The 16,461-nt window shown below is 48.2% G+C and overlaps 2 protein-coding genes across 7 annotated transcripts in view; one reads left to right on the top strand and one right to left on the bottom strand.

The window, feature by feature from the left end:
- Positions 1-251: 251 nt before the first annotated feature.
- Mrpl14 (mitochondrial ribosomal protein L14) lies at positions 252-11,632 on the bottom strand. Of its 2 annotated transcripts, none has more exons than XM_046426122.2 (3): positions 11,521-11,632; positions 2,711-2,800; positions 252-758 (listed from the first exon to the last, which is right to left on the bottom strand). In XM_046426122.2, exons 2-3 carry the CDS (start codon positions 2,779-2,781, stop codon positions 392-394), a joined length of 438 nt encoding a protein of 145 aa, XP_046282078.1. In that variant the 5' UTR covers positions 2,782-2,800; positions 11,521-11,632; the 3' UTR covers positions 252-391. The 2 variants fall into 2 exon arrangements, with proteins under 2 accessions (XP_046282078.1, XP_046282079.1); XM_046426123.2 differs by lacking the exon at positions 11,521-11,632 and adding an exon at positions 5,372-5,522.
- The window catches only part of Tmem63b (transmembrane protein 63B), a 25,596-nt gene continuing 20,269 nt past the window's right edge, over positions 11,135-16,461 (top strand). For 2 of the 5 annotated variants that reach the window (XM_058573184.1, XM_046426118.2), the window contains exon 1: positions 11,135-11,252. The gene's annotated coding sequence lies outside the window, so the exon portion shown is untranslated. Of the gene's footprint in view, positions 11,253-11,749; positions 11,857-11,897; positions 12,044-12,723; positions 12,943-16,461 lie in introns of those variants that run through there. The other 3 variants (XM_046426117.2, XM_046426121.2, XM_046426119.2) reach the window with 3 other exon arrangements.

The following is a 16,461-nucleotide window of genomic DNA, read 5'->3' as shown; positions in this document are numbered from 1 at the left end:
GTTAGAAAGTGACAGACTCCGTGGTACATTATAAATTGTCATTTGATTCATACCAGTTTCCCAGAGCCTGACAATCCTGGATAAACTCATATCATAGGATCCAAACCAGAAAGGAAAGGGCCCAGCCCCCGCATACAGCCTGTTCCATGCAAAGACTGTCATCACACGTGGCCAGACAGGTTGGCCACCTTTCAACTGCTTGAGTGTCATTTACCCCATGCCCACATTCCAGAAAGCACAGAAAGAAAACATACATGAAAACGTTTATTCTCTCATGGAACACTGTGACCCTGCACAGCAGCCACATGGCAGGCGGCTCCTCTCAGCCAAGGTGCAGCTCTTGGAGCTGCTCTATCCACACGCCCCCTGCAGCCAGAGGCCTGGGCTCTGTTCACACAAAGTTCTGAGCGATGGCCAGGACCTTGGAATATTCTCCTTCCTTCTGGCGCAGGCTACTGGGGATGGGTACTTTAATTCGGGTCCCCACAGGGTTCCCATTGTCCTCAATGAGGACGACATTGTTAGAGTCAAACCTGGGGGTCATTCGGGGGCCAGGCATGCGATGTCCCACAATGAGCGCCTTTTTCTTCTGTCCCCTGATGGCCAGCAGTATCCGGTCACCCACCTTGCCCACCCCATTCTTGTTATAGACGTGGATGCACCGAGGAGGGCGATGGTATGGGGTGCTCCCCAGGGCGCTGTTGTCGACCACTCGCACCCGGGTCATCTTCTGAATTGCACAGAGGCTCCCAGTGGTGCTGGTGGGAAAGAAAAAAACAGGCTGTGACCTGTTCCCGCCTAGGCCAAGGTACATGGCCTCGTAAGGCAAGAGAGTTCATGTCACACACACACACACACACACACACACACACACACACACACACAGAGCACAGTCAGCCCTGGAGTCTTGACAGGCAGGCAGGACTATGTATTCCCAAATTCCCTTACAATCAAGAGCTTCTGCTGCTGTGGCAAGATCTTGATTTGGATGGATTTTAAAGAGAACTCTACTTTTCTATTACACCATCATTCATGGCAGCTCTAACTTAAAGCCTCTGATTTCCAAAAGATCTCTGAGAACTCAGGAATCCCTTATGGACCAGGCTTACAGCCAATGCCTATCCTGCAAAACCTGCTTCCCCAGATACACTCGCTCCCAAATGCTCTCATCTACGTGTTGCTGGGAACCTGGAGATGGGAATGAGCAGGCTTGCTAAGGGAATCCGCTGGCACATGCTGCAGAAACTGGAATTAAGTCAAGGTAACAATCTTTTAATACTAAAAAGGGTTGGGTTTTTTTTTTTTACTGTTTTTTAGAGTTTTTGTATTAAAGGCCAGGATGGTGTTTACAGAGTGATCTCTACAGTGAGATCTCTATTTTCCAGATGTTCACTGCTGGTAGTCACCTTAGGGTCTCTTTTCTCATTCTACACACCTGGGCAGTTTCAGCCACTCTCCTTGCTGCCAACTAGTGAACTCCATCTCCAGTCCTATAGTTCCACTCCCCAGGGCTCCCTAGAACCTGCCCTACCTCCAATGCACACTGACCTCCTGGGGCCCTTGCAAGCCCTGTTCTGCTGCTGCATTTCCTATCCAGGGAAGAGTTTCTCCAGAAACTTCAGCTCCCACCCATACACCTCTGTCACCATCAAACATCCACCAGCAGCATGTCCTACTGACGCCACTTCCTAAGCACTGCCCTTTCTCTGTACCCTCACTGACGATGCCCCTTGTTGAGCAGTTCCCTCTGCTCTGCAACTGTGACACAGGTGCGCTCACTGGTTCCTGCCGCACCCCACTCTGCTGGCCAGGGCTCTATTTGGAAGACAAAAACTGAGGCAATTTCCCGGCACAGAAATGTTCAATAGTTCTCCACTTTCACAACCTGATCCCAACTTACCCGCCTCTGAGGTCACACATCCTACCACTTGCACACCTATGCTGGGCCCCAGCAGCTGGCAGGAAACTCTAAGTACACTACCTCCCAGCCTCCCTGAGGACCTGGGCAGGACCTGTGCCCACTTCCCTTCTGGGAAGACTGCCTCCTTGCCTTCCTCCCCCCCAGCCCCCACTGGCAGCTCCAGGCTCAAGCCTTCCCAAGTACCCTATTATTATACTCATCAATTTTTCTTGGAGTTATTTGTTTTCAAGTTCCTTCCTGTAGCCCACTTGAGAGCTCTTTCATGGCAGGAAGCAACTCTCATTTGATGCTGTATGACCAGCCCCAGGCACAGTGCTCAGAAAATGCCTGTGGCCTGGGGACCCTGATGGGGTAGGGCTGTCCTAGCTTAGTGTCTGGAAGGAGGACAGGAGGTCACACTTCTAACATGCTTGATTTTTTTTTTTTATAACAAGCAGTATTATTTTGTAATTAAAAAACATTTTCCATTCTTAATAGAGAAAGTTTTAATGCCCCAGGGAATGACAGGTCAGAGATGTCAGAATCTCTGTAAGAGTCTCACAGAGACTGAAAAGTAACAAGCTTCCATCATATGCTAGTCCCTGTCACCTGCCAGACAGAACTCGCCTCTTTACCCACTGTCACCATTCACCATCCTGCCAAATTCCAGCTCAGCTGATTTCCTTTAGCTTTCCCTGACCCCAAGACACTTCCCTGAATTTCTCCTCCCAATCTAGTTTCCATACTAACCAGCCCTGATGAGAGGTTTACTCAAAGGCACAGTTTTGAGAACTTAATGCGGAAAGTTACCTGAAACAGCGCTGGCTGAAGGCTCTGCTTGCACTGGTGACGGGGCCCCAGAGCCCACTAAAGACAGCCATAGGCGCCAGACAGCAAATCCTGATGGAAAAGGGGGAATAAAAAAATTGATTTCAAAGTCAAAGTCCTGACTCAGAGCCAGTTTTCTTTGGGGACTTGTGTGGGAGATGGCACTTCTAGCACAAGACTATTAGTCACTAAATATAAATCTTAGTGGTTAAAAGATATACAGACGATTAGATGGAGAACTCCAGCTCCAAATTCTGCTGATTCACATTCTGACTCTGGGGTCAGAGAGCAGGACTGGCCCTCAACACTTCCACAGTAAGTAACATCACAACACAGGGATGCCTGCATCGCGGTCACTTCCACAGGCAGGAGAACTTGAGTCCTCTAGCGTGCCCTAGCTAGTGACTACTGCCCAAGAACCCCAAGGAGCTGCACACACACTATTTCCCTTGAATACCTTTTGATATCAGACCTTAATCCCCTAAAAAAAAAGTAGATTGGCCAAGCATAGTGGCACATGCTTGTAACCCCAGTGGCTTGGGAGGCTGAGGCAGGAGGATTGCAAGTTCAAAGCTGGCAAGTGTGTGCGTGTGCATGTGTGTGTGTGTCTGTCTGTGTATAAAAGGGCTGGGATGTGCTCAGTTAAGCACCCCTGAGTTCAATTACTGGTACAAAACAAAGAGAAAAAGAAAGTAGGTGGTCTAAGCAGCTGCCCATCTGCTTGTCACTACATCACCTTTCCCCCAAATGTGAAAGTCAGAACACCTGTATATCTCAAGGTCAACAAAGTAGAGCCAAAGACCGCCCTTGCCAAGTCACTGACCAAAGTCTATATTTGAGTCAGTCTCCCCAACAACACTAACATGGAAAAACCACTGACACCATCTTAGAGCTGAAAGTGGGCTTGGGAAAGCAGGCGGAGGTGACAGAGCCAATACCAGCCTAAGATTCGTGACTCCAGTCTGCAGACCTCAACCTTAACAATCAATTATGGCAGTCACCAGTGTTCTGCAACACCTCAACACCACGCACGGGTGTGCTCGAGAGCACCTACAGCCTGCTGTGGTTCTAGCTGCAGAATATGCCTGTTCTTCCACCCAAACACTTGGCTGAGAGGGTCTCATTCAAGAGCTCTGCAGAGCCAAACTCTACACTGTAGTGTTTACACAGGGCTTTGTTTTGCACAAGTTCAAAGCACCTCAGATAAGACTTTATTTAATAAAGGTGGGTGAGGAGGACCCTTTAACTACCACAGAAATGCCTACACATTCCACAAATGCAAGTTAACTACAAGTTAGCCTCAAATCACAGGCTTACTCCCAAGTATTTTTCTTAAAACAATCCATGAAGCACTGGCCAAATATAATTATGATCAGAAAATTAAATCAAAGGCAGGCAGCTAGCCTATGAAACTATTAACAACTGACACACGGAATCACAGGCGACAGACAGAGAAGGCCACGTTCACATCTGCTAGCTGAATGACCCTGGACAAGTAATTAAAGTGCTGAGCTTCTCCCACGTGAAACGCTGGGACACTGACAGTCCCTGCACTCAGGAGGACTGGGCCAGACGCACTGCACAGAGCACTCGGCCCAGGGCCTGGTACCCCATACCTGCTCTCCTCCTCCTCCTCCTGATGTCGCAGCTCATCTCACAGAGACATTAAGTGACTTATATCGAGCCCACAACCTGTCAAGGGCAGAACTAGAACCAGAAATGACTGCGGCCTGGGTCTAAGGGCATTCCCACCACAAGCACCTTGCACATGAGGAGCTCCCGAGTTGAGCAGCTTCCAGGGTCATCTGGCCCGTCTCCTTTCTTTCTGAACATATACTGGCTGGTTACAATGTGTTGGGCACCAGGCTAAGTGGTTTACATTGCCATCTGATTTAAGGCTCACAAAAACTCTATGGAAATGAGTGCTATTATTAGTCTCAGTGTTACACACAAGGAAATGAGGCCCAGAGAGGTTAAATAACTTGACCAAGGACACACAGCTAGTACGGACAAGGCAAAAATTTGAACCAAATAGCTGGCTTCCTGAACCCATGATCTTACTTATCAGGGAGTAAACCTGGCAACTGTAATTTAAATATTAATATTTTTCCAACTGTTAAATCACTCTTGTTCCATCAAGAAATTGCCATCATGAATGAATAAAGAAAATGTGGTATATATATATATATATATATATATATATACACACACACACACACACATACAATGGAATATTACTCAGTCATAAAGAAGAATGAAATTATAGCATTTGCCAGTAAATGGATGGACTAGAGACTATCATGCTAAGTGAAGTAAGCCAATTCCAAAAATCCAAAGGCTGAATGTTCTCTTTGATATGTAGATGCTAACACACAATGGTAGCGGGGTTAGAAGTTCACTGAATTAGACAAAGTGGAAAGAAGGGAAAGGAAGGGAGGTGGGATTAGGAATTACAGTGGAATGGACTGGACAGAACTTTCCTATGTTCACATAAGAATATGCAAACGGTGAAACTCCACATGGTGTATAACCACAGAAGGGAAGTTATACTCCATGTTTTATGTCAAAATACACTCCACTGTCATCTACTTCTAAAAAGAAAAAAGAAAAAGAATACTGACATCACATGCTCATTCTACTCACAGCCAACTCTGTGCTGCCGAATCAATCAAAATGTAGACAAACACCAGGTGAAAATCATTCACTTTAATCCAATTTAAGTCTTGAGATAATCTGTAGAGTGTAGGTGGTGAAAAGAACTCCACACTAAGCAACAACTAAAACTAGGGCGGGAGGGGAAGGAGACACACAGGGGAGCAGTCCTTCTGGTCCTAGCTGCTGTCCCCTCTGGCCTGACGCTGGCAGGCCCCTAGTCTGGCTCCTTGGGAGAAAGGAGGCTCCCAGGCTACTCCTTAACATAACCCAGCACCACCCACCTTCCCTCTCGGGAGAATCACAACACCCAGCCTCCTCCTGCCTCTCCACTCTGCACTGCTCCTCAGGAACATGGACAGAGTGTCTAGGGGCTTCCCAGAACTCTCCTGGCTTGGCTTTCACCACAAACCCCAGCACTCAAGGCACCCCACTAAACTCCTTAGATCAGTCAGTGCACAAGCCCAAACCTCCTCCCCACGCCTCGCTCTCAAGCCACCCCACAACCTATGGCCCTTCTCTGCCCACCCCTCTGACCTGGTCCCAAGCCCACTATCTCCAAGAAGCCTGTGTAAAACTGCAGCACCAGCTGCCGTCCCTCCTGCACACTGGGGACGCTGTGTAACCTGCTGGAACTGTCAGAGACAGCACGCACTACCCGAACACAGACACTAAACAAACTTGGACCCTTTTTTTGATGTCCCTTAACATTCTATTCCTTGGTACTTATTATCCAAAACACACAAACCAAAGGACCTGACAGCACGGCATCTGAACTGGCTACAGGAATTCAGGAGTCACACAGACTCAGATGGCAGTGATGACACGTCTTGCCTTGGACACAAGAGTGACAGTCATGCCTCCAGGGAGCGCTTCCATTTTTACAAGGAAAAAAAAAAAAAAAAAAACCCTGAAAACTTTCACTACCTCTTTAGTGATTTTGATATTGACCTCCATCCTGACCCAGACAACTTAGTCACCAAATGGACACCCATAAGCATTACTATGACCTTAAAGTGCAAGAGTCAAATATTTCACTTACTATATTATATACCCATTACCCCCCCAAAAAACATAAAAAAAAAAAAAAAAAAAAAAAAAAAAAACCTATTATCTCCTCCCTATCCTCCCCAGCAGGTCCAAATAAATAGCAGGAGCATAACAGGCATTTGCTGAATGGAGTAAAGTGAGCCCCTGGGAGAAAACCAGGCCCCACCCCCACCCCACCCCAGCTCCAGGCCACAATCCCAAGCTGCAGGCACCTATCTGCACATGGGGACCTGCACCTCTCAGGTGAACACACTGCAGAACGCTGCTGGTGGCAGGAAGGTGCAGTCCTGGGAGGAGCCTGTGCTTTGTTTGCAGGCCCCTGGATCCACCTCTTGGCCTGGCGCCTGCCCTGCCCACTATGGAACGTGCCTCATCCCACCCCCGAAGATCTGCTTCTGACCTGGGATGAGCAATGGAGGCAGCAACTGACTTCAAAGCAACTTTGATGGACTTTGGTGGTTATTTCCCAGCATATATCCCTCCCGAGGACATAGGGCCTGGTTCACTTCAAACCTACTCTATACATAACGCTTTCACAGCCAACATTGTTCAGAGTCAAAACTCTCAAAGAGGCAGCCAGGTATTTGGAAGACAGTGGTGCCAGAGAGGGGTTTTCATGCTACTTCCCGGTCGGTACGGAGCACTACCCTCCATTTCAGGGTATAAATCACAGCCTCTTTGTTAAAAGAGAAGAGGGAAGAGAAATTGCTTAATGCCATCCATCCAAGAGCCAGGCTCATTTTTCATCTTGGCTTAACTTTAAGATCCCTTCGGTTGTAGAAGCACAGTGGGGGGAGGGAGTGCAAGGGGCATGATGGCTTCGGTTTCACAGATACACAAATGAGTTGTTTCTTGGCTCATCACCCTACAGGTCCATTGGAATAAACGCTCCCTGGGAGCAGAGACCAGAACCTGCCTTGGTCAGCGTGCAGCACACAGCGAGAGCCAAAAAACCGTGTGTCAAATGGACAGAACTGATTTGCAATTCAACCTCCAGCACAAGAGAGTTTCCATGTTGGGGGTTTGAGGAGGTTTTCTTGCGCCCTTTACCCAGGCTCCCAGTGACTGCTTGGGGGACTCATTTTTAGGTAGATCTCATACACAAAGTCTGAGTTTATAAAACAGACAAAAAGAACCGACACCTCAAACGTTTGGTGGAAAGCTGGAAAATAACCATTACTTGAGTTTTGAAGATCAGCCAAATGTACTGCAGCTCTACCCACCATGCAGCGAGCCTAGTAACCAGCGCACATCTATCCATACATTGTCTCCACCTCAACAATGACAATATTCAGGTGCCTGGAATGGGTCATACATTTCAAAGGCTTTTCAAGGGGAATGGGCTCTATAGAAAAGGAAGAAAACAAAAAGTTCAGCATAATTAGAAATGAGTGCTTAAAGGAGATTTTGTTAGTATGTAACAGAAGGGAAAAGAAACACTAAGAAATCAAATGCAAAGCCCAGCCACAAAAAGAACAAACTGCCAGTGTGAGCTTGTGAATGTCCTTCTTCATCAAAGCAGGGAAAGGCAACAGCCTGGCAGCTTTGAAGAATCAAATAAAGGAACTCTCAGGCGGGTGCGCTGGCACAGGCCTGTAATCCCAATGCCTTGGGAGGCTGAGGCAGGAGGATCCCAAGTTTGAAGCCAGCCCTGGCAACTTAGCAAGACCTTGTGTCAAAATTAAAAAAAAAAAAAAAAAAAAAAAAAAAAAAGCTGGGGATGGAGATGTAACTCAGTGGTACAGCAACCTTGGGTTCAATTCCCAATATTAAAAAAAAAAAAAAAAAATGAGGAACTCTCAAGATGCTTCACCCATCATGCAGGTTTGATACCTTGATCTTGGCAGGGTCCTCCCAATCATCCTGGACTAATAAATACTTCTACTGATACTTAGAGATTCATTTCTATTTGGCTATCAAAAAATTCCCTTTCAGAAAGATGAATGTGTGTTCACACAACTGTAACATGCTGCAATTCCCAAAGTATTCTCGCCCAGATCATTTTCTTTGATGATTTCATTCCTAAGCACCCAATGAAAACACAAACACAGAAAGCAACAGTCTTGTGAGGTTGAACAGACTAAGGACTTGGACTAGATATGAGGGCTCAGGGCAGTTAAGTGTCATTTTACAGATGAAGAAACAAAGTCAGAAACACTGTGACACTTGCCAACTCATCCCAGGTTAGAAGGCAACAAAGCGCAGACCAGAACCCAAGGCTGTTTCTATCACACCCTGCACAATAACGGCACACCTAAGATGCTGCTTAACCTCTAGCAGACATAAATAATTTTTTAATATTTGACAGGGACTTTCCTACTCTTTCCCATATTTCCCTAGTGAATAATAAGCTACCTGCATCTTTCTTAATATTCAGCATATTACCTAACCCAGAGAACAACAAAGCTGAGACCTGAATCTCAGTCCTCTCTTGCACACTGGTTGTCATTGTTAACATACCTATAAAATCATACCAGGGTGAGCAACAACCCAAACAACCATCAGCCTCTGAAATGGAAGGTTAAATCATAACCTGACTTTGAGTGACACTCCCAAGCCCCTCCACCCCAAGCTGTAAGAATTACCCAACTAACAAACAATAGAAAAATACAACCAGGTGCAGCGGTGCCTGTAATCCCAGCAGCTTGGGAGGCTGAGGCAGGAGGATCACAAGTTCAAAACCAGCCTCAGCAACTTAGCGAGTGAGATCCTGTCTCAAAGTAAAAAAAAAAAGTGCTGGGAATGTAGCTCAGAGGTAAAGGGCCTCTGGGTTCAACCCTCAGTACCAAAAAAGAAAAAAATCTATCCAAATATCACAATAATGAGGACAGGAGTGGAGCAAAATAGGTTTTAAAGGACCTTTGCATCCTTTAAGATTCTAGGAGCTGAGGAGATTCTAAATTACTATGTTCGCAGCCCTCCTGAGAAACAGACTGTTTCTTTATGGATTCTACAATGCACCTAACTCAATTCTTATCAGGCTTGCTGAAATGCTTCCCATCTTCTAACTAGAAAGAGTCACCTAATGGTCCATATACTCCTTAATAGGTGATGAATCTAACTAGGGATAGGCAGGAGTAGCTCAGGAATCAACCAACCATATGTTCAGATTCATAACTTTATAATTTATAAAAATAAAATATATAATTTATAATTCATAACTTTATAATTTTTAAAAATAATATTTAAGAAATGTCTTCCAGTGATCTTGGAGGTCCAAAACCAGGTAACTATGCCCCCGATTTCCATTTTCAAGTATCCACTACTAGTGTTCTTTGGCCCTAACGTGAATTTGATCCATGCAAACAATGGGTCACATGAGTTTTGGGGGTGTTTGTTTGTTTTTTGGTACCAGGGTTGGAACTCCGGGGAATTTGACCACTGAGCCATATCCCCACCATCCCTATTTTGTAATTTTATATAAAGCAGGGTCTCACTGAGTTGCTTAGTACCTGGCCATTGCTTAAATTGGCTTTGAACTCTCCAGCCACTGGGATTATAGACACCGCGCTGGACTGGTCACACTAGTTTTATTACGATAAAGTTAAAAATGTAAAAAGTTCCACACAAAATATATATCCAAAAAGGTCTAAGGGTAAAATGAACAATCCTTTAAAAAAAAAAAAGGAAAGGAAAAACTAAAGCAGTTTAGTTCATCTAAACTGCTTGCTCCTACCCAAAACAATTCTCAGAATCCAAGCCTACAAAGACTCCTGCCACCAGAAAGTTCACAAAAGCAATTTCACCCCACCCAACTTTTTGTCACAGTTGAAAAACTGCCCTTTCCCAAAAAAAGCCAATCTATCTCCTACCCTCAACGAAATCCATTTTTCGGTATTTCCAGTGAACTTTCTCTTTCCTAGGAAGTAACCTCTTGGAAGATACCACTCTGTCCTTCAGTGTGTATTCCTGGTATACTAACTGCATCCCCTGGGCAATTTGAACTGACAAGAAACTCAAGCTAAGGAAGACAAGAGGGCAAACAGGGTACAGGAGATCAATGCTTTTCAGACTTTTCTAACTGTGACACACGGAAACACATTGTACAACACCTCTTTATACACTCACGTGTGTACACCTAAAGCAAGTGTCAAGAAGCAATATTCTTACTAAATGCAACACCCTCGGATAATTTTTACTTCATCTTTTATAAAAGGATGGACGAGATTTACTAGACTGATTTCTAACTCACCGATAGGAATCAACAGTTTGGAAAACATTGCAATTAATCAAATCTTACAGTTGCAATTTACAAGCTACCCTAGAACCTTTGAAAAGCCATTAGACGGCACAGACAAGAACAAGTCGCTCCCAGATAGGCAGTCTCCTTCTGTCCAGCAGTGGTTGCAAGGTTTAAGTATTTCCCACATCGCCAGCATTTCCCAAGTAACCCAAAGTGACTGTCAACTATGGAAAGCAATGCTTCCTTTTTTGTCCCCTTCAGGAAAACGAAATTAAATTTGGTGCTCATCGGGTCTTCGTGATCCTATCTTTGTGGGGGTATATACAGAAAGTCAGTCTGTCTCTCCCTCTCTCCATCTTTCCAGTCTTAATTACGGCTAGTTGCAGTCTCTGGTGAAATGAGAAACCAGGAAACCCCCTGCACCAGGGGAGACACTCGGCAAACAGAAGTGAAAGCAAGGACTCACTCCTCAGGCCATCCAAGTGCCTAGCAAACTCATCTCCATTCCGAAGTTGGAAAGGGGAGGGAGGAGCAGATTACTGCAGGAGCCGCGCCAGAGTGACCTTCCAAAACCACCTCGCCAAGGCTTGACCGCAGCCCTCCCCTTCCCAGGCGGGCTCCACAACCCTGGGAAGGCAGGTGAGCACGGGCCAGGTGCGTGGGAGGGAGGCGCAGAAACCGCAGGGACCCCCGCAGCCCAAGGAGAAAGGGAGAGTGGGACAGAGGAGGGTCCAGGTCTAAGGCCTCCCTCCCCGTCGAAACTCCTCCCACTGACCCCCAGGCGCAAAGGGCCCACAAATCCTCCGTCACCCACCCCCGGGGAGCGAGCCTCCCCTGCTGCAGGGAAGAAAGGGAGACCGGAGGAGCACAGCTAGGAACCTGACCCCCTCTCGCTCCCCCTCCATACCGCTCTCGCTGCCCCGGAATATCCCGCCGCGAGCCCCACTGGCCAAGCACCGCCTTCCCCCACGCGGACTCTCCCCTGCGCCTGCGCGCCGGACTCGCGGAGCGAGCGGCGATCTGCGAGTGCGCGCGCAGCTTGCGTGTGCTGGCGTGGGGGGTGGAACCCGCGGGGTCCCGCCCCCTCCTCCCCTCCCTCCTCCCGCTCCCCCTCCCCCATACACTGCCGCGGCCGCCGCAGGAGCCCAGAGCTCCAGCCGCCCAGCGACTCCCCCTCCCCCTCCCCCAGCCCCGCCCCGCCCCAACCCGGGGCTCCCAGCCGGAGCCGAGTCTGCGCCTGGGGGTGAGTACGCGACCCTCCCCAGCCCCCTCTCTTTGCTTGGAAGATCCCACCACCACCCAAGAAAAAACCAGGACTCAGCTGCGCGTCCCCTCCCTTCAACCTCCTGCGGGACCCAGAGGTGCCCGGGCCCGCGGGACCCAGTGGTGGCGCTCACGGCCCCCAAACCCCGCACCATCCCTAGCCAAAGGTGAATCCTCCGACCCCTGTCCGGGGTCCAGATGTGCACCGCCTTCTGACCCCAGGCCCTGGGAGATCCCAAGGGGTGGGACCCCTGTCCCGGCCCCCTAGTGCCACTCTTGTCCCATCTGCCCCGACCCGGTGCTCGTCCCCTGCGCGCCCCGCCGGGGTTCCAGCTGCGCCCCACCAGCCCGCCGCCGCTGTGGGGAACCAGCCGCCCCCGCCCCCGAGTTTTGGATTCCGGGGTCGCCAAGTCTGATGTCCTCGGTTTCTTTTATCTTTTCTCTTGTTCCGGGAGCAGTGTATACAAGAGGCTGGCCCAGAGCAGGGGTTCGGGCTCAGGCAAGGGCAGGGTTCGTGGGTGCTCGCACGAGGCCGGCTGCTGCCCCCGGCCCTTCTGGGGACTGATCGGCGGGCCGGAGAGGCGACTGGCCCGGGGAGCGTGTCCTCTCCTTGCGCCCCACACAGGGCAGTTCATTCATGAGCCGCCCGGGCCTGTGTTGGAGGGTGCGGTGGGGAAAAGATTGAGACGCGGAACTGGGAGTGGGGCAAAGGCCCTGTTGGGGGGAGGGGGTGCGCTTTGTCCCTCCTGGCTGTCCTAACCGCCCAGGTCAGACTGTCCCAAAGCTTTCCGCGGGTTTCCCAAGCAAAGGGAAGGACGCTTGGGAAGTGGCGACGAGAGGTCAGAGGGGCCGGCTGCCCTTGGGTCTCTGCTGCCACCTGCCTGGGTCCCTGGGGCAGAGAACTGGCAGCTTCAGGCAAGCCTGAGCACTCTACTGTTCTGGAGGCTGGGGCCTGCCTTCCCGGTACCAATCTGGCCTCTCCTCGGGTCTGCAGCAGCCCAGGAAGAATGAGGCTGTGCCCAGCACCTCCTGAGGAGGGGCTCACAGTCCTGCCTCCCAGGCACAGGTGAGGAGGGGAGTGGGAGTGTCTGCCAGGCTCCAGGTGGAAGTGTGCTGGCAGCATGATTGTCCTCCAGGGCATCAGAGGGTCCAGGCCCTGGCATGCCCCAGATGGCACATGCTGGGGCCTGCTGTCAATTCACCCCATGCAGTCTTGGCCTGTGGGTAGGTGGGTGGGTAGGTAGGTGGAGATGTTGTAAAGCAGAAGACAGGTGGTAGGTACCTGAGTGCCCTCTTTCAGAAGTCATACAAAGTCTCTCCAAGTATAACAGAATAATAGAGACCTGGGTTCAAATCCTAGTGCTGCCATAATTAAGCTGTGTGACCTTGACAAGTTACTTAACCAGTCTGAACCTATGTTTCCATTAAAAAGTATGGTTATTACCACCTCCTTATATGGTTTGTCAAGCAAGATAACACAAGTAAAGAGCTTGGCACCCTACCTAGTAATTGATCATGAATGTATTCTCTTCTCTGAACTTCTGACCCATCTTGGCAGGGCATCACCTGCCATACCCCCACATCCCAGCCTGCTGCAGATGGATAGGAATGTTTGCAGAGTTTGGGGACGTTCTTTGCCATTCAGTGGCAGAGTCTTTAACAGTTTAAGTTCTTAAGTCTAAAGGAGAAGCCATCCTCCTCCATAGAGAAATTCTGTGTTCTCTTTTTATTTTGATTTTTACCAGTTTTCCTCCGCTAAATCAACCCATCATATTCCACATCTTATTAATCACAATGGCTATTTTTAGAGCCTGTTATATGTCTTGAACTGTATTAAGAGCTTTGCATAGTCATCTTAATTCTTAAAACAGTCACACAACTGGATTATTGTTCCCATTTTACAGATGAAGGAACTGAGGCCCAGGGTGATTAAGTAATTTGCCCAAGATAAAAGGTCGGAGCTGGGCGTGGTGACATATGCCTATAATTCCAGTGACTTGGGAGGCTGAGGCAGGAAGAAGGCAAGTTTGAGGCCAGCCTTAGCAACTTAGGAGACTCTCAGCAACTTAGAGAGACCCTGTCAAAAAAAAAAAAAAAAAGGATTGGGGATGTAACTCATTATTAGATTGCCAGGGTTCTACCATCCCAACTTCTGTACCAAGAAAGAAAGAAACAAAGAGAGAAAGAAGGAAGAGGAGAAGGGGCGGGGGGGGGGGCAGGTCTTGAGTCTTTGCTCTTAACCAGACTATTGCTTCTGACACTTATTTCTACTTCCCATCTCCACCCCCAGCACCTGAACTCACAAACCTAAGGCCAAGTGGAAGGTCTAGGAGCCCCAAGAAAGAGGAAAGACAAGCAGGTAGAAAGAGTATGGCATTTCTCCAGAGCTGTGGCTGGCAGCCCCCAGCTCCCTGGTGGAAGTGGGCTTCTCTATTTGCAGAGGCAGCAGTTAAGAGCATACATTTGAGCCAGGCTGCCTGGGTCCATCTCTGGACCCATCACAAACTGGCTGAATGTGGGCAAGTTATATACCCTCTGTATACCTCAGTCACCTCTTGAGGTTGTGATGGGGAGCAAATGAGTTATATTTACAAAGTGCTTAGAACAGTGGCACAAAGAGTTAAAGAAACATTTGATAAATGCATTGTTACAATTTTTTGGGGGGGAAGGTATCTGAGATTGAACTCAGGGGCACTTGACCACTGAGCCACATCCCAGCCCTATTTTTTGTTTTTTATTTAGAGACAGGGGCTCACTGGGTTGTTTAGTGCCTCGCTTTTTTTTCTTTTTTTTTGCTGAGGCCAGCTTTGAACTTGCAATTCTCCTGCCTCAGCCTCCTGAGCCATTAGGATTACAGGCATGGACCACAGTGCCAGGCTTGCATTGTTACTAATTTATTCTTACTTATAGATACATTTTTGCCTATCCCTCTGAAATCTGCAGCAGCAGGGGAGGCCCCCGATGTTAGTATGTCTGTGTTGCAGACTGGAATACTGAGGCCCAGGTTACACAGTATCACAGCTGGCTTCCATCTTTACCTTCCGCCTCCCTATGATCCCAAGCCCCAAGTTAACTCTCCCCACAGTAACTCCATAAGGAAAAACATTTAACTTCTACACACACTCCCTAATGGTAAAGTCACAACCTTAACTTAAATATACAACCCTTTATCACTCTGCCCACTTCGAGCTAAAGCCTCTGTTTCAGACTAGAGAAACTTCAGCAACAACTGACTGGGGCATGTCAATGAAAGAACTACCCGCTGCCACCTTCACCCCCCAAATAGCCCACCTCTGTCTCTTCCTTCCTCTTAGCTACTGGGCCTTGTGCTGGCTTTGAGAGCAGCTGCGCTTGATGAAACTGTCCAGCAACCCTGCCCCCACAATAAAGAACTTGAAGTAACCCTGTCAACCTGCAGAGCCACCAGCCTCAACTCCATCGCTTACCTGCCCTGTTACCTTGTGCTAGTCTCTTTACCTCCCTGGGTCCTTTCCTCCCCTGCAAAATGGGGATAGTGAGGGCTGGGGCTGGGGCTCAGTGGTAGAGCGCTTGCTTAATATATGTGAGGCACTGGGTTCGATTCTCAGCACCGCATATAAATAAATAAATAATTAAGGTCCATCAACAACTAAAAAATAATTTTAAAAAAACAAAACGATCCATTGACAACTAAAAAACATTTTTAAAAAATGGGGATAGTGATCTGAGTTTGCCCCATCTTCTTCTTGTGCAGGGGGAGGCGCAATACAGTTTTGGAGGGGAGAGTGCTTTGTAACATTAAAGAGGGTGGCAGCAGAAGGACTGGTGATTTCAGCTGGACTCTCACTACCCTGTTGGAGCCACTTAGTGTAGAAACTCCCAGAATGTTCCATCTTTCTGCAGCATGGGGTGGAGGCCATGGCATTCTGGCCTTGGGGTTTGGAGAAAGAACCAGTGAGGTGTAGGAATGGGCTGTTGAGATTTCTAGAGTGCCTGGGAGTGGTGAGATGAGAAAGTGGGGCACGAGTTAGAGTCCCCCACATCCACACCCCTAGCCCTGGAAACATACGACTGCCTTTAACCTGCTCTGGTGCCCCAGGGTCTGTGCACTTTATGTTTACGTACCCAGGCACCCAGACACACCCACATTCATGCCTCCACTTAAACCCAGCAACTCCCTTCTTTCTGTGGACTGCAGTCACCTCAGCCACCTTAGCTCTCCTAGAGCGCGGGCACATACACACACACACACATTCAAGCACACAGAAGAGCATATGTTTGCTCATCTAAACACACATTCCCACAGTGCCTTTGTGTTCTTTGGCCTGAGAGTGTTTAGTGAGCATTTTATTTATGAAGCTTTAACAATCTGTAGAGTTTCATTCTAAGCATGTTGGGGGGTGGGGGTGGGAAAGTGTTCTAGGGCTGGGCTTGTGGTTCAGTGGTAGAGCACTTGTCTAGCATGTGTGAGGCACTGGGTTCGAGTCTCAGTACCGCATATAAATAATTAAAGGTTCATCGACATAAAAAAAAATAATAAAAAAAAAAGTGTTCTAGCTTAAGAAAGAAGTTGACCTAGGTTTGAATCCTGGGTCCATCATTTTAG

This window comes from Marmota monax, unplaced genomic scaffold (assembly GCF_021218885.2).
Source record: "Marmota monax isolate L192 unplaced genomic scaffold, Marmota_monax_Labrador192_F-V1.1 WCK01_AAM20220418_F8-fsc00187, whole genome shotgun sequence".
Classification (NCBI taxonomy): Eukaryota; Metazoa; Chordata; class Mammalia; order Rodentia; family Sciuridae; genus Marmota; species Marmota monax.
This window is presented reverse-complemented; position numbering and strand designations above follow the sequence as displayed.